Here is a 25,099-nt window from a genome sequence, read left to right as displayed (position 1 = left end):
CAAGACAAAAGTGTGTGTTAACTAAATAAAATAACAAATTTCAGTTTGTTGACAAATGCATCTCGTTCCCAGCCTTGCAGCGCTTTGAAAGAAGGCAGCAATAAAGGTAAACGCCATCATAAGATTCAAAATGGAAATCTAAAACGTGGTGAATGGTGGAATTCTCTATAGTATAAACCCTGTGGCACATTTCAGCAAGGTTTTGGAACACTTTAAGAAAGTTTTACAGACTGATACATGGGATTTACCTGTCTAATGTAGAAGAGAGCCAGCTGTGACTCTGCTCAAGGGGACATAACTCTCCTCCCCAGCAGCAGTTGCATCGACTGCTGCCGTCTTTAAGAAAGTTTTACAGACTGATAGATGGGATTTACCTGTCCAATGTAGAGAAGAGCCAGCTGTGACTCTGCTCAAGGGGACATAACTCTCCTCCCAGCTGCAGTTGCATCGACTGCTGCCGTCTTCCAGGTATCTGGTTGTTGTCACCTACAACAACAAAAAATGCTGTACATGCAAACGATATTCCAAGACAAAAGTGTAAGAACTTAATAAAATAACAAAATTCATGTCTTCCAATTGCTCAAAATTGTAAGAACTTAATAAAATAACAAAATTCATGTCTTCCAAGTACAAACTGCTGTCTTCCAGTGATCTGGTTGTTGTCACCTACAACAACAAAAAAATGCTGTACATGCAAACAATGTTCCAAGACAAAAGTGTGTGTTAACTAAATAAAATAACAAATTTCAGTTTGTTGACAAAAGCATCTCGTTCCCAGCCTTGCAGCGCTTTGAAAGAAGGAAGCAATAAAGGTAAACGCCATCATAAGATTCAAAATGGAAATCTAAAACGTGGTGAATGGTGGAATTCTCTATAGTATAAACCCTGTGGCAGATTTCAGCAAGGTTTTGGAACACTTTAAGAAAGTTTTACAGACTGATCACAGGGATTTACCTGTCTAATGTAGAGTAGAGCCAGCTGTAGTTGCATCGACTGCTGCCGTCTTCCAGTGATCTGGTTGTAACCTACAACAACGACAAAAAATGCTGTACATGCAAACGATGTTCCAAGACAAAAGTGTGTGTTAACTAAATAAAATAACACATTTCAGTTTGTTGAGCAAAGCGTATCGTTCCCAGCCTTGCAGCGCTTTGAAAGAAGACAGCATTAAAGGTAAACGCCATCATAACATACAAAATGGAAATCTAAAACGTGGTGAATTGTGGAATTCTCTATAATATAAACCCTGTGGAAGATTTCAGCAAGGTTTTGGAACACTTTAAGAAAGTTTTACAGACTGATAAATGGGATTTACCTACAACAAAAACAAACAAGAAGGGCAAAGCCCATACGACTCACATGCTTGACCTTGACCTTTACATGACCTTGACCAATGACATCATACACTAAGAACAGCTTTACACATTTTTCCTACAAGGTCATGCAACACAAAGCTGTTAATTCAAGACATAGGAAGTACAATGGTGCTTATTGGCCCTTTCTACCATGAGATATGGTCACTTTTAGTGGTTCACTACCTTATTTTGGTCACATTTCATAAGGGTCAAAGTGACCTTGACCTTGATCATATGTGACCAAATGTGTCTTATGATGAAAGCATAACATGTGCCCCACATAATTTTTAAGTTTGAAACAGTTATCTTCCATAGTTCAGGGTCAAGGTCACTTCAAAATATGTATACAATCCAACTTTGAAGAGCTCCTGTGACCTTGACCTTGAAGCAAGGTAAACCAAACTGGTATCAAAAGATGGGGCTTACTTTGCCCTATATATCATATATAGGTGAGGTATTCAATCTCAAAAACCTCAGAGAAAATGGGGAAAATGTGAAAAATACCTGTTTTTTAGACAACATTTATGGCCCCTGCGACCTTGACCTTGAAGCAAGGTCAAGATGCTATGTATGTTTTTTGGGGCCTTGTCATCATACACCATCTTGCCAAATTTGGTACTGATAGACTGAATAGTGTCCAAGAAATATCCAACGTTAAAGTTTTCCGGACGGCCGGACGGACGGACGGACGGACGACTCGGGTGAGTACATAGACTCACTTTTGCTTCGCATGTGAGTCAAAAAAATGCTGTACATGCAAACAATGTTCCAAGACAAAAGTGTGTGTTAACTAAATAAAATAACAAATTTCAGTTTGTTGAGCAAAGCATCTCGTTCCCAGCCGTGCAGTGCTTTGAAAGAAGACAGCATTAAAGGTAAACGCCATCATAAGATGCAAAATGGAAATCTAAAACGTGGTGAATGGTGGAATTATCTATAGTATAAACCCTGTGGCAGATTTCAGCAAGGTTGTGGAACACTTTAAGAAAGTTTTACAGACTGATACATGGGATTTACCTGTCTAATGTAGAGTAGAGCCAGCTGCGACTCTGCTCAAGGGGACATAACTCTCCTCCCCAGCTGCAGTTGCATCAACTGCTGCCGTCTAAGAAAGTTTTACAGACCGATAAATGGGATTTACCTGTCTAATGTAGAGTAGAGCCAGCTGTGACTCTGCTCAAGGGGACATAACTATCCTCCCCAGCTGCAGTTGCATCGACTGCTGCCGTCTTCCAGTGATCTGGTTGTTGTCACCTACAACACCAAAATTGTCACCTACAACAACAAAAAATGCTGTACATGCAAACGATGTTCTAAGACAAAAGTGTGTGTTAACTAAATAAAATAACAAATTTCAGTTTGTTGAGAAAAGCATCTCGTTCCCAGCCTTGCAGCGCTTTGAAAGGAAGCAATAAAGGTAAACGCCATCATAAGATTCAAAATGGAAATCTAAAACGTGGTGAATGGTGGAATTCTCTATAGTATAAACCCTGTGGCACATTTCAGCAAGGTTGTGGAACACTTTAAGAAAGTTTTACAGACTGATACATGGGATTTACCTGTCTAATGTAGAGAAGAGCCAGCTGTGACTCTGCTCAAGGGGACATAACTCTCCTCCCCAGCAGCAGTTGCATCGACTGCTGCCGTCTTTAAGGAAGTTTTACAGACTGATAGATGGGATTTACCTGTCTAATGTAGAGAAGAGCCAGCTGTGACTCTGCTCAAGGGAACATAACTCTCCTCCCCAGCTGCAGTTGCATCGACTGCTGCCGTCTTCCAGGTATCTGGTTGTTGTCACCTACAACAACAAAAAATGCTGTACATGCAAACGATGTTCCAAGATAAAAGTGTAAGAACTTAATAAAATAACAAAATTCATGTCTTCCAATAACAACAAACTGCCATCTTCCAGTGATCTGGTTGTTGTCACCTACAACAACAACAAAAAATGCTGTACATGCAAACAATGTTCTAAGACAAAAGTGTGTGTTAACTAAATAAAATAACTTGCAGCACTTTGAAAGAAGGAAGCAATAAAGGTAAACCCTAAAACGCCATCATAAGATTCAAAATGGAAATCTAAAACGTGGTGAATGGTGGAATTCTCTAAAAGCATCTCGTTCCCAGCCTTGCAGCGCTTTGAAAGGAAGCAATAAAATTCATGTCTTCCAATAACAACAAACTGCCGTCTTCCAGTGATCTGGTTGTTGTCACCTACAACAACAAAAAATGCTGTACATGCAAACAATGTTCCAAGACAAAAGTGTGTGTTAACTAAATAAGATAACAAATTTCAGTTTGTTGAGAAAAGCATCTCGTTCCCAGCCTTGCAGCGCTTTGAAAGAAGGAAGCAATAAAGGTAAACGCCATCATAAGATTCAAAATGGAAATCTAAAACGTGGTGAATGGTGGAAATCTACTATGGTATAAACCCTGTGGCAGATTTCAGCAAGGTCTTGGAACACTTTAAGAAAAACTAATATCTGTGATTTCAGCAAGGTCTTGGAACACTTTAAGAAAAACTCATATCTGTCGAGAAAAACAACAACGAAAGAATGCAGTTTGTTGAGCACCACATCTCTTGCCCAGCCTTGCAGTGCTTTGAAAATTGGAAGCATTAGGAACAGGATCTAAAGATACAAAATGGAATATCTGAAAATCGAAAGCATTGAAGGTAAAAGCTATCGTAAAGATACGAAATTCTTCCAGTGATCTGATTGTTGTCACCTACAACAACAACAAAAAATGCTGTACATGTACAAACGATGTTCCAAGACAAAATTAAAAGTGTGTGTGAACTTAATAAAACAAATTTCAGTTTGTTCAGCACCATGATATCTCTTGCCCAGCCTTGCAGCGCTTTAAAAGTTGGAAGTATTAAAGGCAAACGCCATCGTAAAGATACAAAATGGAATTCAAATCTGAAAATCAAAATGGCGGGAGAGAGACATGTGGCAGAATCCAGCAAGGTTTTGGAACACTTTAAGACAAAAACTGTCGAGAAAAACAACAACGAAAGAATGCAGTTGGTTGAGGACCACATCTCTTGCCCAGCCTTGCAGTGCTTTGAAAGTTGGAAGCATTAAAAGCAAACGCCATCGTAAAGATACAAAATGGAATATCTGAAAATCAAAATGGCGGGGAAGAGACACGTGGCAGAATCCAGCAAGGTCTTGGAACACTTTAAGAAAAACTAATATCTGTCGAGAAAAACAACAACGAAAGAATGCAGTTTGTTGAGCACCACATCTCTTGCCCAGCCTTGCAGTGCTTTGAAAATTGGAAGCATAAGGATCTAAAGGCAAACCGTAAAGATACAAAATGGAATATCTGAAAATCAAAATTGCGGGGAAGAGACACGTGGCAGAATCCAGCAAGGTTTTGGAACACAATAAGAAAAACTAATAAATGGGATTTATCTGTCGAGAAAAACAACAAAAGAATGCAGCGTTGACAGAGCGAAAATTCTGAAGTTGAGCGGCAGTGGCGTGGAAGGCAAAATCCGAGTCAAAATGGCGGGGGAGAGACACGTGGTGAATCTCAATCCATGTAGTATAAATTTATATCATGGCAGAATCAATAAATGGGATTTAAAACAAACAACAACAACAACGAAAGAATGTAAGAATGCAGCGTGAAAGAGCGAAAATTCTGCAGTTGAGCGGACGTGGTGTGGCAAGGCAAAATGGCGGGGGAGAGACACGTGGTGAATCCCTATCTCTTCTCTATAATAAATTCATATAATGTTAACCCTGTGGCAGAATCCAGAAGTTTTACAGACAGTCTGATAAATGAGAAGGTTTTGGAACACTTTAAGAAAGTTTTACAGACTGATAAATGAGATTTACCTCGAGTGTAGAGCCAGTCGGCAGAACTTTTGTATGCAGCAGTCGATGCAACACCGAGCAGATAGACAGCTGGGGAGAAGAGTGATGTCACCTTGAGCAGATTCAAATGGCAACGGCGAGCCAATTCGCTTTCGGCCAATGGGATAAGCTCCGGCTAGGTTACAAAATGTTGCAAATTGTTGCAGGAAGGCCCCGAGTGATGTCCCCTTGAGCGATTCAAAGCTGAGGAGGAGAGTGACGTCCCCTTTGTGCCATGGCAACGTTCGCTTTCGGCCAATGGGATAGCTCGGCTCGGCTAGGTTCGTCTGTTACAAAATTTCAAACAGAAAAGCCTCAAAAAGCCATTTCGCTTTCGAACTCGCTAATCTAACCTAGCCGCATCGTGTTCAGCGCGATCCGTTGTTACGGGGAACCGAAAGGACAGGAGCCAAATCGGCCGGGTTTGGTAATTGGGAAACAATAAAACAGCGTTAAATTGTGCCCTTTTCTGAGATTTCAGTCAATGTGGACAGTCTGAGAATTCAATCAATGTGACAAAATCATTTTGTCACGCTTCAACCAAGATGATAAATGCTAGTTAAAATGATGTGTACAAGAATATATAACACCAATCATATAAATTATAATTGGGAAAGAAATCTCGTCGCAGTACCCGACAGCGTGAGTCACACACAATTAAATGTTTGTACGATTGACTGGACTTAAACAAATTAGCGGCTACATTGACATAAGTGAGGGACATAAATGTGCACAAAAATGTGCATGTCGCAAAATGATTCCACACAATTCAAAACAGGGATCAGATTTTACCCGCAACTACTGACTCTGAAAAGGTTGTGAAAAAATGGGTTGAATGTGAATGTTTATTCCTGAGACAATGCTTGAAGATACGAAAAAAAAGTATGACGTCTAAAATACATAATGATTCAAACGCATAGTATAACATATGTAATTGACAACAGAAAATATATACATAGTTCACACACACACAATCGAGTGCACACATCCATGCTTATTTAAAGTCATGTACACACACATACATGGCATCAAGCAATACACAATGACACATATGGTAAACGTATATTGAACATGAACATGGCAAGTAATTAACACCGATACCTACTGTAAAATTGATGATATATATATACCACTCACTTGCTATTCGCCTAAAAGCTTGCAGTGTGCTGTCACAGTGACACATATAAGAAACCAAAAGAAACAAGAGGCGAAGCCTTCAAGGCTCACGTAAGAAATCGACAAACAGTAACACAAACTCAATCACTCCGTCACACACACACACACACACACACACACACAGTAAGCATAGGTGAAACTGTGCAAGAAAGCGAGACCCTGGATCTGCCAACTAGTCTCGGCCCGCTCACAATAACAATGACCGAGACTTTCAGTAATTCCTTTGCGTGACGTCTAACCCTCTTACGTCATAATGTGACGTCTTCAAATAGTTTCTATCACACACGTCAAACACTTTTGACCGAGACGTAATCTTCTTATGCGAGCTTTATCCATAGACTCGGAAATGTTAAAGTTTCTATCACACACACACACACACACACACACACACACACACACACACACACGCACGCACATACGCACGCACGCACGCACGCACGCACGCACAGACAGACAAAGTTTATCATCGCATAGGCTACACTTACGTGAGCCAAAAAGGACTTTACTTTGGCGAAAAGAGCATATGCTGCTTATTTTTGTACATAACTGCTATAACTGTATTTTTTCCGAACACTTACATGTAAAAAACATAGAGATATATCTTACCATTTCACTAAGACAGCCAAAATAACGGTCAAATTAAGGGGAGATCATGATGACGTACATGTCTATGGTTGCACCGGGGGAAAATATTTAGTCGCTGGAACCTATAAGGTTATACGGCGACTTATCAGATGATAATGTTTCGAACTTATCTTTTAAAAATTAAGTAAACAAATCTATGGAATATTTTGGAGTTCCATTGTGATTGGTTAAACAGATAAACAGATCTATCTATCTTCTTATTATTTTAGGTTCGTCTGGGGTAGAGAAATAAAACACACAGCTAGGTTCGTCTGAGGTGCGGTCGCGTAGTGTTTAGTCAAACCGTTCGCTTTCGGCCAATGGGATAGCTGGGATATTCTGTCTGCTACGACATTTCACGTTAAAAAGGCCTCAAAAAGCCATTTCGCTTTCGAAGTCGTCAATCTAACCCAGCCTATCGTCTTCATCGCGATCCGTTCCTACGGGAAAACCGAGGGACAGGGTCCAAACCGGCGGGGTTTGGTAGGAGATACGTCCACACGGCGAAAAAGGCCACGCGTATTATAATATAGATGTACTACTGTTCGTGTTGTTTTTGTGATCCACTGCAATTTCTGTGTATACCTTAGAATCTCAAGGTTTTATTTGAATGGGGCATACAGATTTTGCCATGATCACAGAGTGATACGTGTATTTTGCTTATCAGGTGTCAGTGCAGAAACTCCAAGAGGGAACGAAATTCAAATATCTGGAAAACCTGGATGAGGAGATAGACAGCCTAACAGCACATCCTCCTATGTTTGCTCGGACATCTACTACCTTCAAACTGCATACTATGCGTACACACAGGAATATGGACGACTCAACATTGATCAAAATGGGTAAGTAACACAACACAAACAGATGATTTCCATTATGATAGATTTATTTATCTGAAAGTAAAATTGACAACAGAGTGTACAATTTGTTTTCAAAATCAAATACGAAAATATTACATTGGGTTAAAAAAAAACCACATTATATATCATAATCATTAAAACTATTCTTTATTTCTAAACGCATACATATCAGCATAGTTTATTCATGTAGACATCCTCATTTCGGTTCCCAGTCTATCTGAAATCAAGGTAAGATATGCCAGAAAGAATAGCGATCACAGTGCTTCAGCATGAATTTGAAAACCTGCTCTACGTCATATAGACACAGCGTGTCTAATGATTCTATCCACCCTCTCCAAACAAACACGTACACGTTTTCTCTGGTACGAATGTCTTAAAAGCTCACACTATAAGCTGCTGTTTTATTCTGTCTTGCTTTGCAGGAAATACAGGCACCTCGCTTACCCATAACAGGCAGCTGGTGCGCTAGCGAGTGGGGTTTCTCGGCAGAAGCATCAGAGTACCATTACCAACCTGTGCAGTCAAAACAATCAGAGATACTTTTCCAAACGGATGAAGAGTGGGGTTCAAACTCCCTGAGCTACAGAAGGCTGAAATATACTTTTACAAATCGTGTGACTGTGTTGAACTAGTATCTTTGGTTGAACAGATTCCTGCATGGTGTGAAGATGATACTGAGTTGTCACGTGGTCCGGTACATGGTTCACATTCTGCAACATTTTGTTCCAGACTTTTTCCACTGTTGGTGTACTCCAGCATCAGGTAGTCAGTCCATGAGCCGGTCAGCATAGCTTGTGTCCAGTATTGTCCGTTTGCCTGTTGCCTGAAACATGGTTTTTGGGAAGTAACTAACGATCTCTGCACACATTTTAACATGTGAATAAGAACAGAAAAGTTTGTCAAAAGTATACATAGTTTAATTTGCATTTACTTCAAGACCAGACTTTCTTCTCGTTCATTATTTCTTCATAAAGATTCTGGAAATTAACAAAATGTTTCCCCCTATCAAGGCCTCCTAACTTTTTTTTAAATGCAGGTCGGTTTGTTGTCATCTGTGCATTACTACCTCTTGCCACCCGTGCGGTCATTGCCACCAGGTATCTCAACAATCAAACCGTCTATACAGGCTTAAAGGCACGTCCTTTTTCAAAACAGGATTGCTCACTACACAGATCTGCGAAGACTTTTACATAGAAAAAAAATCTCTTGACTTGAACATATACCAGGAATAAACATCCTGACTGGTTTTTGGAGCTGGATTTTTTAGGGAATGTTTTACACGTGTGGCGTTTAAGAAATTAATTCATAAAATTCTACATTCGCAAAGAGAGTACCCATACAGAGTGTTCAGTTCTGGTATTTTTCAAAACGGAAGGATGGCCATATCCCATGTAAAAGCCTGGTAAGATTTGAGATTTTGAACCCAATCGTTTACACACGGGAAGGGCTGTCCATTTAGGAGGAGGCATCCATGCCCGGATGAGAAATACACTGATAACACAGAAAAAGCACGAGTTTAACCTGCATATTCACAAAACTGGTTCATTGGCCCGGCAAAGGGAACACATGTTAGTTATGTTAAGAGAACATCACGAAGACCTAATTATTAAATTAAAGCCTTTCTGCACGAATGTACATCTTCTATGAATTATATTCTAAAACGCCATAAGTCTAATTCATTCCACACACAAAATCCAGCTCCAAGAAGCAGTGAGGCTGTTGATTATTGGTATGTGTTCAAGTCGACAGATGATTTTACCTGTGTAAACTGAGCCTTGGCAGATCTGATATAGTGAGCAAAGACCTGCATTTTTTTAAACGTGTTCAGAGGCCTTGAAATGGTTAAACATTTTGTTTATTTCAAGTAGTCTTTATGAAGAAAAAAATAACAATAAGGAAGGCAAATGGGTTGAAATGCAAATTAGATTCCTTTTGACGAACTTTTTATGTTCTTCTTCACGTGTTACATTATGCGTACGTAGATCGCAAGATATTTTCGAAAAAATTCATAGATAAGCCAATCTGCAAACGGACAAAAATTCACAATATTTATGAAGCCAATAAATTTGACTCAAGAACAAAGCTTATGTGTTTGAGGTGATGTGCATGGGTATGAATGTTGAATGAGTCCGTCAAAGATACCCTCCATGTCGCCTCACAGTGGAACCTACCATTAAAATTATACCACCTTAAATTACCTTGCTCTTTCAAATGTACTGCTTAAACTTCTTGAACATGCAACTCTTGCTGTCTACCATAAAGACCATCAGGTCAACAACATACTCGTGAATGTTTTGTTTTGGTCTATAATTAAACATTTCAGAAAATACCCTTTTTTGACTCACATGCGAAGCAAAAGTGAGTCTATGTACTCACCCGAGTCGTCCGTCCGTCCGTCCCCCCCGTCCGTCCGTCCGTCCGGACGTCCGTCCGGAAAACTTTAACGTTGGATATTTCTTGGACACTATTCAGTCTATCAGTACCAAATTTGGCAAGATGGTGTATGATGACAAGGCCCCAAAAAACATACATAGCATCTTGACCTTGCTTCAAGGTCAAGGTCGCAGGGGCCATAAATGTTGCCTAAAAAACAGCTATTTTTCCCATTTTTCCCATTTTCTCTGAAGTTTTTGAGATTGAATATCTCACCTATATATGATATATAGGGCAAAGTAAGCCCCATCTTTTGATACCAGTTTGGTTTACCTTGCTTCAAGGTCAAGGTCACAGGAGCTCTTCAAAGTTGGATTGTATACATATTTTGAAGTGACCTTGACCCTGAACTATGGAAGATAACTGTTTCAAACTTAAAAATTATGTGGGGCACATGTTATGCTTTCATCATGAGACACATTTAGTCACATATGATCAAGGTCAAGGTCACTTTGACCCTTATGAAATGTGACCAAAATAAGGTAGTGAACCACTAAAAGTGACCATATCTCATGGTAGAAAGAGCCAATAAGCACCATTGTACTTCCTATGTCTTGAATTAACAGCTTTGTGTTGCATGACCTTGGATGACCTTGACCTTGGGTGGGTCAAGGTCACATGTATTTTGGTAGGAAAAATGTGTAAAGCAGTTCTTAGTGTATGATGTCATTGCTAGGTTTAGTTATTTGACCTTGACCCTGAGGTTCAAGGTCATGTAAAGGTCAACGTGTTGTGTATACTTGCCAAACATATCTATTATAAATGTTGATGGATGAATGATGATAAATTGTAGACGGATGCATGTTATTGATTAAAAGCCCCACAATGATGTACTTGGTAAAAAAAAAAAAAAAAAAAAAAAAAGGCATTATGTTTCATCATCTTATGTGTGTGTGTTTTCTTAATTCTAATGAATTCATGCAAATAGTAAATTTAACTTACTGAATGTACTCAAAAGTAATATTTAGCTTTTGTTTAGTTCTGTTCATGAAAACATTACTACGAATTACATGACAACTCTCTGTTCGTAGTTCGGTAATTCTTCACTATTAGTGAGAACAGTGGACGACTCTTTTTCAAAGCGATTTCTGATCAGCATGAATTACGATACCTTTTGAAAACTATGTGAATGTGCGTATGGTAAGCTGAAGAAACTTTCTTGCGTTTTTGTGAGAAGAAACTTTAATAATGAAGATGCAATTGAACACAGATCTGTTGATTTTGTTGCCTTTGTGGACATTTCATTCAGAAATTGGGGGACTATCGTTACATGTGGTTTCCCAATACAGCAGGCTTCCATACACGATCGTCCGCTACAACACGGGTTGAGCAATATGTGATCCTATATTACTGGAACGCATACTTATATACCTAGGTATAATTGAAGATCTGTATCTTTTATTCAGCCGTTGAGCGTAAACATGTCACTTTGATGTTCGTGTTCCAAGTCCCCAGTCAATGATAAACTTTGGTACTGATCGAAAGATTAAACAAAACACATTGTCAGTTAACATGACATGATATTTAAACACAGAAAACATGATGATGTACTTAATGGACACTCTTCAAAAGAAAATGTGTAATCAACCGAAACGTGTCCCACAAATTAAGTACATACATTTCATGTAACGATAGTCCCCTCCCACTGTGCGTTTGTCTTGACGATTGACTTCGATATGAACCAAGAAGATATATATGCGTTCAGAATGAATGGTCTACCATTTACGTGAACGAATGAAAGTGCTACTTGGTTTTGAAATGCTACATGTGATTGAATTATTCGTTTATGTTGTTCATGTGGTCCATCTGGTATATACGGCGTGCGACTTCTGTGCCCCATGTAATGGCAGTAGGGTACGTTTACAGATTTATTCTGGCCTCCATTACTTGATCTAACTCGACAGATGTTCATATTCACATCAAGTCAAGATTGGCACCTCACCATAATCAAAAGTGTGCCAGTCATACAAACGTCATTTATGAGCCAGTTGATGACCCTTCTTTATGAACCAGTGGTACTGTTGCCACACGTGCTTGCGTCAACTGCCGAGCGACGCAAAATCTTGTCACGTTTCTTTTTCGCTCTATTTGTGTGTGCCTTACCAGGACACCACCAAGCTACTCGCTTATGTTTGATCTATAGAGTCGTTATTTGATTGAATAATTGTCATGAGGTGCCTGTTAACGTATGACTGCTCTCCTTTCACTGTTATATAGCCTTACATTTCTCAAAGTACCTTCATTCCACTCGATAGATAAGGGCTAACATGTCGTTAGAATTTTTTTTTACTTGAATTAGTCAGGTTAAATGGTAAGATAAAAAAGACCCTCACACTCACATTCGCTCTTGCTGTGAATCTGTCACTTTTGGGGCCTGTCACCTACTCATTTGCTGGAGTATGGAAAGACATCATAGATTAATCTTCTTCCAATGCTCCTAACTTTTTCTCTTGATTTCCCCTTTGTTTTTCCTTTTTTTTTCTTTTTTTTTTTTTGGGGGGGGGGGGGGGGGGGCGGTACATGTTGAGTTTTTCGTATCGCAATCAAGAGTTTCCCCACATTGACTGTTTGAACTTTGCATTGTTAAGAATATCACAACAAGTTGAATTATTAATCATGAAAAGAATTAACGTTGACAGCCAAATAGTCATGGTATGCCTGTCTTACACTGTGCATAATATCCTTGCGAATATGAACATGTTGTATTCGGCAAAAAAAGAAACGAATGGACAGGAAAACATATTGAACATTCGAAGCCTTACTGATCATTGCGAATGCATAAAAATCCATATACGAATGTCTTGCGGATGTATTACGAACGTTGCGAGTGGTCTTGCAAGTGCTTGCACACATTTTACGAATAAAGCGATTATGGAATTCGCATTGTTCGTAATACTGATCTTACACTGTGCCGATTGTCCCTTGCGAATATAATTCGCCAATAATTCGTAATGATCGGGACATGGTCGCAAGCCATTCGTAATCATCCTAAAGGTATTCGTAGCGCTCGCAAGGCATTCGGAATGGTCGGTACACATTCGCAAGCACTCGCAACCATTCGTAGGACATTCGCAAGAATTGTGTTTATGAACATGTTGTATTCGGCAAAAACAAGGGACGAATGGACAGGACAAATAGTGATCATTCGAAGCCTTACGAATCCTTGCGAATGTCTTACGAATGGTTGCGAGTGCTTGCGAATGTCTACCGATCATTGCGAATGCATACGAATCCATATTCGCAAGGATATTCGGCAGAGTGTAAGACAGGCATAACGAATGGTTGCAAATGCCTTGCAAACGTTACGAATACATTGCGATGATTACGAATGTTCTTGCGAATACTTACGAGTACGTTGCAAAAGAGTTAAGAATATAAACTTCTTGCGAATATTAGGAGCATGTTGCTATGTTCAAAACAAGAGAAAAATGGTGGCGAATGATTAAGAACATTTACAAATGTCTTGCGACCATGTCCCGATCATTGCGAATTATTGGACAATTCTATTCGCAAGGACAATTCGGCACAGTGTAAGAGTAGCATTACAGCAGAGTACATCGTCGTCGACACGCAATTTTGGTGGAAGTTGATTTTAACAACTTTCGAAGAGAAAGAAAAAAACAGATTATTTTTAAAAATAAATTCTGTACGGTAAATACTCGTTCTTGGTACGGATCGAAAGATTAAGGATTGCTTAAACATGCAGTGTCCATCAAATTAATGAACATTCTTCTCATTAAGCTTAACTGAGGAAGTTATGATGCTATTTTTTTTCAAACTGAAATGGACATACGCCAATTTCGTTTTTGCCTCACGCCATGTTCTTGATGTTTTCCAACCGTGAGACTTCATTTGGGGAAAGTTAGGCCATTTTAAAAGGTATTGTTGAGTAAGTAAGCTGCATTAGGTTTAATACTGACCCATGAACAATGCAAATCTTAATTTAGCTCAAAGGCTGGTGGCATTGTACACACACATACACACACACACAGACACACTCACACACACAGACGGACACACACACACACACATACACACACATACACACACACACACACACACACACACACAAACAAACACATGTACACACACTCACACACACACACACACACACACACACACACACACACACACACACACACACACACACACACACACATTACCACCCTCGTCTCGATTCCCGGATAGTCACATTTGGATCTGTTTTTGTATTGCACCAGTTCCCTACTCCCGACTTGCGCCATTGTGTGGTGAATTTCTCTGACAAGTAGAGTCAGAGACCGTATAGTACACATTATCTGATAGAGTAATGCTATTTTCTCTGTGGGACTTATGACATTTTCTGCACGGGTGGATTTCACCACTGCCGGGTATCGCATAACGGAGAATGAGTTACTTCAGTTAGTACGAAGCACAAACAAAGTCAAAATCGCCAAAATCAACTTACGTCAACATCCCGCGCGATTCGTGACGACTGGGAAAGCAAACAACCATACAAGAGGAGGAACAACAAAGGTGTACCAACAAAGTGCATTATCTGTATTTTCATTGCATAAGTTAGCGCCATGGTTATCTGTCCCTTTTACTGTTGCATTTGCAGTGCTTGTGAAATTTGCAGGCATACTATACTGTTGATCAACAATTGTCTTGCAGTTCCAGCCTCTGGCACGTGCAAGACTCGGGTTGTGACATCAAAAGTACCTTGGGACATCAGTGTTGACTGCAGTGTGACACCGGGAAACTCCTCGCGTGGTAGATATGGATGTCAGTGGGCTTCTAGAAAACCGTGGGTAGGTCTGCGGTTTTAATTTCAACATTTTACGGACAAAACAAACGAAACATAACAACAATCAGAGATATACACAAACAAACAAATAGACAAAAACATTGCAACCATCTTCCTGTCAGATGTATTATTATTAATATTGTGATCATTTTTATGCGCCTAATCTAGATATAGCCCTTGGCGCTTACATATTAATTTCTGCCGTTTGAAATGGAATTTTTTACAGACAGACAGACAAACAGACATTTTGTACACACAATATATAACGCATTCCCATCGGCCAGTAAAGCTCAGTAGCCTATTAGGCGAGCATTCACCTTTCACGGCCTTTATTCCAAGTCAAACGGGTATTTGGTGGACATTTTTATTGGAATTGTTGTTGGAACGTTTAACAAGTCGCGTAAGGCGAAATTACTACATTTAGTCAAGCTGTGGAACTCACAGAATGAAACTGAACGCACAGCATTTTTTTCACAAAGACCGTAGTCCGCCGCTTGTGCAAAACGCAGTGAAACTGACGAGCCTGTTCAGCGCGGTAGTGGTTTCGCTGTGCTGCATAGCACGCTTTTCTGTACCTCTCTTCGTTTTAACTTTGTAAGCGTGTTTATAATCCAAACATATCATATCTATATGTTTTTGGAATCAGGAACCGACAAGGAATAAGATGACACTGTTTTTAAATCGATTTCGGAAAATTAGTGTTGATCATAATTTTTATATTTTTAATTTTCAGAGCTTGTTTTTAATCCGAATATAACATATTTATATGTTTTTAGAATCAGGTAATCATGAAGAATAAGATGAACGTAAATTTGGATAGTTTTACATAAAACTAAATTTATTACATTTTTCAGATATTTAATGACCAAAGTCATCAATTAATTTTTAGGCCTCCAAGCTGAAATGCAATACCTAAGTCCGGCCTTTGTCGAAGATTGCTTTACACAAATTTCAATCAATTTGATTAAAAAATGAGGGTGTGACAGTGCTGCCTCAACTTTTACAAAAAATCGGATGTGACGTCATCAAAGACATTTATCGAAAAAATGAAAAATAACTCTGGGAATATCATACCCAGGAACTTTCATGCCAAATTTCATAAAGATCGGTCCAGTAGTTTAGTCTGAATCTCTCTACACACACACACACGCACAGACAGACAGACAGACACATACACACACACACACACACACACACACACACACACACACACACACACACACACACACACACACATACACCACGACCCTCGTCTCGATTCCCCCTCTATGTTAAAACATTTAGTCAAAACTTGACTAAATGTAATAAAAAAAACAATTTAAATACAAGTTTCCGATTTTTAATGACCAAACTCATTAATAATTTTTAAGCCACCAAGCTGAAATGCAATACCAAACTAGTCCGGCCTTCGTCGAAAATTGCTTGGCCAAACTTTGAATCAATTTGATTGAAAAATGAGGGTGTGACAGTGCCGCCTCAACTTTAACAAAAAGTTGGATATGACGTCATCAAAGATATTTATCAAAAAAATGAAACAAACGTCCGGGAATATCATTTCCAAAAACTCTCATGTCAAATTTCATAAAGATCGGTCCAGTAGTTTAGTCTGAATCGTTCTACACACACACACACACACACACACACACGCGCGCGCACACACACACACACACACACACACACACACACACACACACACACACACACACACACACACACACACACACACACACACTGACACACACACACACACACACACACACATACACCACGACCCTCGTCTCGATTCCCCCTCTATGTTAAAAAGCAGTGTTCTACCTGTCGTGTTTCCAAGTAATCCAGAGAGTTTTCATGTCACGATAATGAAACAAAAATTGTCACAAAGCCAGTAAATGTCCATTGAAAATCAAGAAACTAATCATACCATATAGGTCTTTATTCGTCAATGTTAACCAATAATTACACGTACACATTCTTAAGTTGTCGAAGCGTTGCGATCCGTGTGTGTCCTCCGCCAAGCGCTGCTATACATTGGTGACAGATTTTATACCTGCCGTCAGATTTTTCCAACTAGTTTGCTAGTTTCAGTTTGGCGATTCCCACACAAAAATGGTCAAAACAAAGCAAAACACGAAACACTTTTTTCAGTTGCTTGGGGCATCGTGTAAAGCAAGTTTTAGTCACACATCCTGTATGGAGGCTGTCGCAGTGAATGCACCTGTGGGAGGCCGACATGTTCGGTTCAAGCTGCTAAACGGTATCTCGTGGTAGGCATCACTGTCTTCGCCAAATCTCAATTATTATTCTCTGCAAATACCTCCAAACTCAACCATCTATTCGGGCATCCATCTTTTTTTCATTTAATAAATATGTATTCAACCAAGTATTTATTTCAGTTCTATATCAGTTTAATCCAACAACAAATCGTCTGCAATGAAGGTCGACATTATACCACGATCAAGTTGTAAATGATTTAGAACAGCGGTATTTTTTGGTATCTCACTACCACACGGACATTTTACTCTGGACATACCATAATTTGACTATCGTGCCTGGGAAACCCACTCGCTTCCACTGACCACGCTTTGTTTTGGTGAGTCAACTAGGTCAGACCTGGCATGGACAGTTACAAGCACTACTAGTGGGGCGCTGTGAACGGTAGAGGTGTATTGTGGGCTGGGCGGTTTTGGGCCGTTACCACGAATGCAAGAGGGTTTATTGTCAACACGTACGTGTTTGCTTGCTTTCTTGTTGTATTGTGTGTTAGTTTTATGTTTCTTTCTTGTTTGTGTTTGTTTTGTGTGTATGTAATGTAAAGGTAAGCGTGAGAGGTTTTAAATGTGGCACTGAAAGCACTCCATACAACTGTTCCATTTTTCTTAGAATAACACTGACCCATCGACGAGTGAATGGATGGCAATGACCTTTAACAGGCCCTCTGATGACAAAACCACCTGCAACGTGTCTATTCCGCTTCCCACCGAAAACGGAAGTTTTGCGTACAGTGTGAAGTTGAGACCAGGGAGCCACGTTGTTTACACTAACACCATCGAACTGCGTGAGTTGTCAAATCGTTAAAATATCTATACAAGATTAAGGGAGGAGAAAGGTGAGGGTTGGGGATGTACATTTGCTGTTTTTAAATACTGATCCAAACAGCCATTGCAATCTTTCTGAAATATGAATTTCTGAACCATAATAACAAAGACAGAGACAAACAAGGTAAATAAACAAGGAAATAAACGTCATTTTAAATACAAACTAATAAAATAACAAACAAAAACGTGAGGTGAGCCATATCTTTCTTGCTTCAGGACGACCTTCGACCCCTTCCATCACATGCAGCCCGACGCCAGTGCCAGAGAACAGCATTGTGAGTTGCACGTGCTCAGCAGATCTAGGAGAACCAGGAGGCCAAATGCAGTGGGTCAAGAAGAATGATACTAACCGCATTAAATTAAGTACTGGAAGTTCACCCATGTCTTTGACACGCCAGCTGACACGAACAGACCATAATGTTACAAAATTCGCGTGTGAAGTGATGTGGTCTAATGAGGTCAAAACTAGTGATAACTACACTGCTGTCATCGGTCGTGAGTATACTTCTCTCTTTTAGCCATATTCTTTGAAGGGAAAAGGGTAGTTGTCGACAGTTTAAAATGTGTTAAACCTTTGTCTTTAACGGACATTTTTATGCCGTATGAATTATGTAAACTAAAATGATTGTTTTCGATCATTCTGAGAAATAACACTGTTTGTCGTCTACCCTTAAAACTGAGTCCAAAACGTCCCGTTGTCCACCTTTAAATTGTGTCGACATTTGAATGTGAAGATTATGTAATTGTCGGGTCAGTTTTTTAAGTGGTTATCAAACCATTTATGAGAAAAGGAATCTTCAGTTGGAAATAAATGCCAAACAGCTACACGAATTGCTTTTTAGTGCATCGAAACGTCGGATTAAGTAATAATACTCCTCCTGCAAGAATTCAAAAGTAATATGCAGTCATTGTTTGTTTGTGACTGTGTTTGTTTTTATTACCATCTTGAACAATAATTTAGCATGGCGTTTATAGTCGATATATAAAGAATGGGACAATATAGGTTTATGCGCTTATTAAAATATATATGCTTCCCACCAAAATATCATAGACACGGTATTTCTCGTGCTGCAAAACTTGTATTTTTAAAACAATCATAATACAAAGGCACGCACTAGAAAACTTGTCTTTTTTGGTTTCAAATTGTGTGTTGATTCAGATTTATTCGGCATTGTTAGTTGATCTGGCTGACCTTAATGCTCCATGTAATGCATTTTTTCCTTCATGTTTTCTTCTGTTATTTATTCAGCACCAATCCAGCAGTCTGCTAGTGATGAAGACAATGGAACAAGCATCGCAGGAGGCATTGTTGTCGCTGTTGTTTGCGTCGTAGTCGCTGCTATCATAGTTTTTTTCATTGTCAGGAGGAGGAGAAAGGGTACACAGAGTAAGACAATATGATTTTATTTGCTAATCCACACACACACTCACACACACACACACACGCACACACACACACACAAACACGCACACATACACACACACACATACACACACAAACACACGCACACACACACACACACACACACATATACATACACACACCTCTACTCTCGTTCTCCCTTCTCACCCCCCCCCCAACCCCACACCCTTGCAATACCTAACAAAACAGAAAGTGTGTAGCTGGAGAGGGTTGAAGAGACATATACGCAGACATGTATAGTCAGAAAGGCCGACATAAAGTTGTAGTACGCAGCTTATGAATTATATTTAACAAGCTTAATTATGAATTATATTTAACAAGGGACGACCCCGTCCATGCTATATTAAGCACATATTAAAATATGCATCAACCTTAAAAGTGCCCTAGCTGCCTTTCAAACGTTCTTTTGAGATAACGCCGAATGACTTACACATGTAATAATACTCCTCCTGCGAGAAATCAAAAGTAATATGCAATCATTGTTTGTTTTTATTACCATCTTGAACTATCAGGGGTCCGTTAATTTAAATGCTATGGCAGTCAGTCCCTGATCATTTGGTTATCCCTAAAAAACAAAATACAAAAACACTATAATCGTGATTCAAAATATCAGGGTGATTCATTATTAGGAATGACAATTTTTGTTTTAGCATTAATACTCCGTCCATGTTAAAATACCGAAAAGCGTATTATCTCTTTTTTAGGATTGGGGATACAGAATTGCAAGGCACCACCCACCTTTTTAGAATGTCATGCTGTGCTCAGCTCGCTTGAAAACTGCATGATCAAAGTTCGGAAGAATCAAATGCAATTCAGTAACTAATTCTATGGCAAATATAGTTTTACAATGTTTTATAAATGTCTGATGTTGATTTTGATTCCGTCCCAATCTCCTGACAAAAACAACTGAGAACAATTGAAACGCATGTTCAACTGGAGTGACATTGCTGAGTGAGAAGTGTTCAGCTGTTAATATTCATGAAATCAAGTGAGTGATTGGATGCATATGCGTTCAGAAAAATGAGGTCACGTCAGCCTCGGTTCAATCCCGTCTGCATTCGGCTGTTATATATACTTTTTGCAGGATTGACAATGATATAAACATTTGCCGGCCAGCTTATGTTGACATCGATTTTTCATTTTGCAGTATATAAGAAAGTACTCAATAGTGCTGGTTTTAAGCTCAAGCCATCCTAACGAAAAATTGACTGCACGCTTTGATAGTGTTCAATGCAATTATAAAGTAGGTGTTTTTTTTCAGCGGACAAGTCTGACAATGGAATGCAGACTAGTGATCATAACAATTCCAATGGAGCAGATGAATCTCACGAGGACTCTTGCAGAGCAGCATCAGGCTCGCATCCTCACCCGCTCAAGAGCATACCACTATGTGAACAACCTGGCACGTTGTCAGCAGCTAGCAACGACCGACATGGAACTGGGTATGAGTATGCTGCTGTGAACAAGCCAAAGGGAAACGCCTCAGCTATGATTTCAAATGTCAACCCAAGTAGCGCAGAGTATGCTGATGTAAACACAACCAAGAAAACCCAAAAGCCTCCTGCAATGAACACAAACCAAGCCGGAACCGCCGACGAGCATGCTGCTGTAGTGAAACCAAAGAAACACACGTTGAGACTTGAGGCAAGCAGTACTAAGCCTGCTGATGAGAACGCTGCAGTCATGAAAAAGACCAAAGCAAAAGACGGAAAACCCAAATCCAAGCCAAAGGATGCCATGAAAAAGAATAGGAAGAAGAAGGGTAAGGCTGGTTGCTCTTTGCGGTTATTCTATACATTTATGGTCGGGAATATGATAATCCCCGCTTTGGTAAAAGTTGTGTGTTTATTTATTTCTTTTTTTCAAATAAATGTAACACTACTTCGAGCTTTAATTTTAAATACTCTGCTACGGCATGTTGGCCAACTTTGAACATGAGAGCGGTTGTTGCAGTAATAAGTTTCATCATACGTTTCCTCTGACATTTCAGGTCCAATGTGCGGTTATAATGTGGACATGAATCCAACAAAGAAGAAGACTAATAAGGTAAGATGGAATTAATGTTTCTGCATTGCCCACTGGGCGAAAAGTCACGTTTTGGCACTATAACGTGGCATATAACATGAAACATGAAGTTAATCAACTGAATTTTGTGGCATTATACCTGTGCGATTCACATCAAGTTAGAAAAACTGCCGTAACGCAATAAAATCCCTGGGATTTTAGCAGGGTGCAAAACACGGTAAAACATCGAGTTTTGGTGTCTGTGTTTTGGACGTTTTCGCTACGTTAACGCACGGCGATTCACGTCGTGTTAAACGCGTTTCAGCAGTGCGCAAAACACCACAAAACCTATGGAGTTACGATACGTTTTTCTGGTTTCTAAAACTTGATGTTAGAGTGTTGTTTTGATGGATTATTCTGCGTTTTCATCAGCCTGGTGCCAAACCCCGGCCGCCTCTCGGCGAGTCTGCAGAATCAGACGAGTATCGGCTTCCTCTCTCTCTCTTTCTCTCTCAGCACGGTCACACACACACACACACACACACACACACACACACACACACACACACACACACATATATATATATATATATATATATATATATATATATAATTATATACATACACACACACACACATTGCACCGGCATACACCATACACACACACACACACACACACACACACCGTCACACACACATTCACACCGTCACTGCACACACACATTATAACTGACATATAATGACACACAAACGGTACACACAGGCACACGCACAGGCACACACTGTGCACACACTGGGACACACAAACATACATACACACACACACACACACATGCACGCGCGCGCGCACACTATGGGCACACACACTCGCACACACACACACACACACACACCTTTTTTGGTATCTCTTATTTTCTCCATAAGAGCCTTGTAAGTGCACAAGAGGAGATACAGTACGAATAGCCCGTGCGTTGAACAGAGAAAGTAGGTCATTTTAAACTGACAATTTTTGGCCAGCCAGCAGATAAGAGTTCGTCTCTATTCCTTAGCAAACCTACGGTACCGAGCGAGTTAATCATTTTCACATGTGTTGCTGAGGCGAGCTTTGCTGGCCCTGAGAAAGCCGACTGACCACAAAGAGGTCTTTGTTCTAGTTCCCCCCCCCCCCCCCCCCTCCCCAAAACATCCGGCCGAGAGGGTGGCTGATTGACTGGACTTTACTCTCCATGTATCTGCAGGAAGTGACTCGAGTTGGAGATTTTAGGATTTTCATTGCCCTTCCTTTTCTGATAATGTTTTAATCACATAGTTTTTGGATGCAACACATAATGTCCTTTTTACATTTAGTCAAGTTTTGACTAAATGTTTTAACGTAGAGGGGGGAATCGAGACGAGGGTCGTGGTGTATGTGCGTGTGTGTGTGTGTGTGTGTGTCTGTCTGTCTCTCTGTGTGTGTAGAGCGATTCAGACTAAACTACTGGACCGATCTTTATGAAATTTGACATGAGAGTTCCTGGGTATGAAATCCCCATACGTTTTTTTCATTTTTTCAATAAATGTCTTTGATGACGTCAAATCCGGCTTTTCGTGAAAGTTGAGGCGGCACTCAGTGTCACGCTCTCATTTTTCAACCAAATTGGTTGAACTTTTGGTCAAGTAATCTTCGACGAAGGCCGGGGTTTGGTATTGCATTTCAGCTTGGTGGCTTAAAAACTAATGAGTGAGTTTAGTCATTAAAAATCTGAAAATTGTAAAAAAAAAAAAAAAAAATTATAAAACGATCCAAATTTACGTTCATCTTATTGTTTATCATTGTCTGATTCCAAAAACATATAAATATGTTATATTTGGATTAAAAACAAGCTCTGAAAATTAAAAATATAAAAATTATTATCAAAATTAAATTGTCCTAATCAATTTAAAAACACCTTCATCTTATTCCTTGTCGGTTCCTGATTCCAAAAACATATAGATATGATATGTTTGGATTAAAAACACGCTCAGAAAGTTAAAACGAAGAGAGGTACAGAAAAGCGTGCTATCCTTCTCAGCGCAAGTACTACCCCGCTCTTCTTGTCAATTTCACTGCCTTTGCCGTGCGCGGTGGACTGACGATGCTACGAGTGTTGCATTGCGTTCAGTTTCATTCTGTGAGTTCGACAGCTACTTGACTAAATGTTGTATTTTCGCCTTACGCGACTTGTTACATTTAGTCAAGTTTTGACTAAATGTTTTAACATAGAGGGGGAATCGAGACGAGGGTCGTGGTGTGTGTGTGTGTGTGTGTGTGTGTGTGTGTGTGTGTCTGTGTCTGTGTCTGTGTGTGTGTATGTGTGTGTGTGTGTGTAGAGCGATTCAGAGTAAACTACTATACCGATCTTTATGAAATTTGACATGAGAGTTCCTGGGTATGATATCCCCGGATGTTTTTTTTCATTTTTTCGATAAATGTCTTTGATGACGTCATATCCGGCTTTTTGTAAAAGTTGAGGCGGCACTGTCACACCCTCATTTTTCAATCAAATGGATTGAAATTTTGGCCAAGCAATCTTCGACGAAGGCCGGACTTTGGTATTGCATTTCAGCTTGGTGGCTTAAAAATTAATTCATGACTTTGGTCATTAAAAATCGGAAAATTGTAAAAAAACTTTTTTTTTTATAAAATGATTCAAATTTACGTTCATCTTATTCTTCATCATTTTTTGACTCCGAAAACATATAAATATGTTGTATTTGGATTAAAAACAAGCTCTGAAAATTAAAAAAATTAAAATTATGATCAAAGTTAAATTTTCGAAATCAATTTAAAAACACTTTCATCTCATTCCTTGTCGGTTCCTGATTCCAAAAACATATAGATATGACATGTTTGGATTAAAAACACGCTCAGAAAGTTAAAACGAAGAGAGGTACAGAAAAGCGTGCAACTACTATCCCGCTCTTCTTGTCAATTTCACTGCCTTTGCCATGAGCGGTGGACTGACGATGCTACGAGTATACGGTCTTGTTGAATAATTGCATTGCGTTCAGTTTCATTCTGTGAGTTCGACAGCTTGACTAAATGTTGTATTTTCGCCTTACGCGACTTGTTTGTTACATTTAGTCGGTCTGGTGCGTGTGGTTTGAATGCCGTCCTGATAAGTGTCTTTTAAAAACACATTCACAGTAACATCTTCGACGCAGACACAGACAGTTAATTAGGAAGGGCTCCTAATATGGACCACTTTTTGTTTCATGCTGATAACTAGCTTGTTTTCTTGCGAAGAGTTTTATTTTGTGTTTGGTAGTCCTTCTCTCAATCAATATGAGGCTTATATCGCGCGTATTCCGTGGGTACAGTTCTAAGCGCAGGGATTTAAAAAAAATAATAATTATGCAATTTATATCGCGCACATATTCAAGGCGCATGGATTTATTTATGCCGTGTGAGATGGAATTTTTTTTACACAATACATCACGCATTCACATCGGCCAGCA

At 39.5% G+C, this 25,099-nt stretch overlaps 1 protein-coding gene across 1 annotated transcript in view; it reads left to right on the top strand.

Annotated features, from left to right (window-relative positions):
* The first annotated feature begins 17,853 nt into the window (after positions 1 to 17,853).
* LOC138954664 (uncharacterized) overlaps positions 17,854 to 25,099 on the top strand; it is a 10,917-nt gene continuing 3,671 nt past the window's right edge. The window contains exons 1-5 of the mRNA XM_070326448.1: positions 17,854 to 18,155; positions 18,412 to 18,690; positions 19,445 to 19,582; positions 20,880 to 21,380; positions 21,609 to 21,664. Of these exons, the coding sequence (XP_070182549.1) occupies positions 18,011 to 18,155; positions 18,412 to 18,690; positions 19,445 to 19,582; positions 20,880 to 21,380; positions 21,609 to 21,664 (1,119 nt within the window). The 5' untranslated portion in view covers positions 17,854 to 18,010. The remainder of the gene's footprint in view (positions 18,156 to 18,411; positions 18,691 to 19,444; positions 19,583 to 20,879; positions 21,381 to 21,608; positions 21,665 to 25,099) is intronic.

Source organism: Littorina saxatilis, unplaced genomic scaffold (genome assembly GCF_037325665.1).
Source record: "Littorina saxatilis isolate snail1 unplaced genomic scaffold, US_GU_Lsax_2.0 scaffold_124, whole genome shotgun sequence".
In the NCBI taxonomy this organism is placed as follows: domain Eukaryota; kingdom Metazoa; phylum Mollusca; class Gastropoda; order Littorinimorpha; family Littorinidae; genus Littorina; species Littorina saxatilis.
The sequence above is the reverse complement of the archived record's forward strand: the minus strand, read 5'-3'. Positions and strand labels throughout refer to the sequence as shown.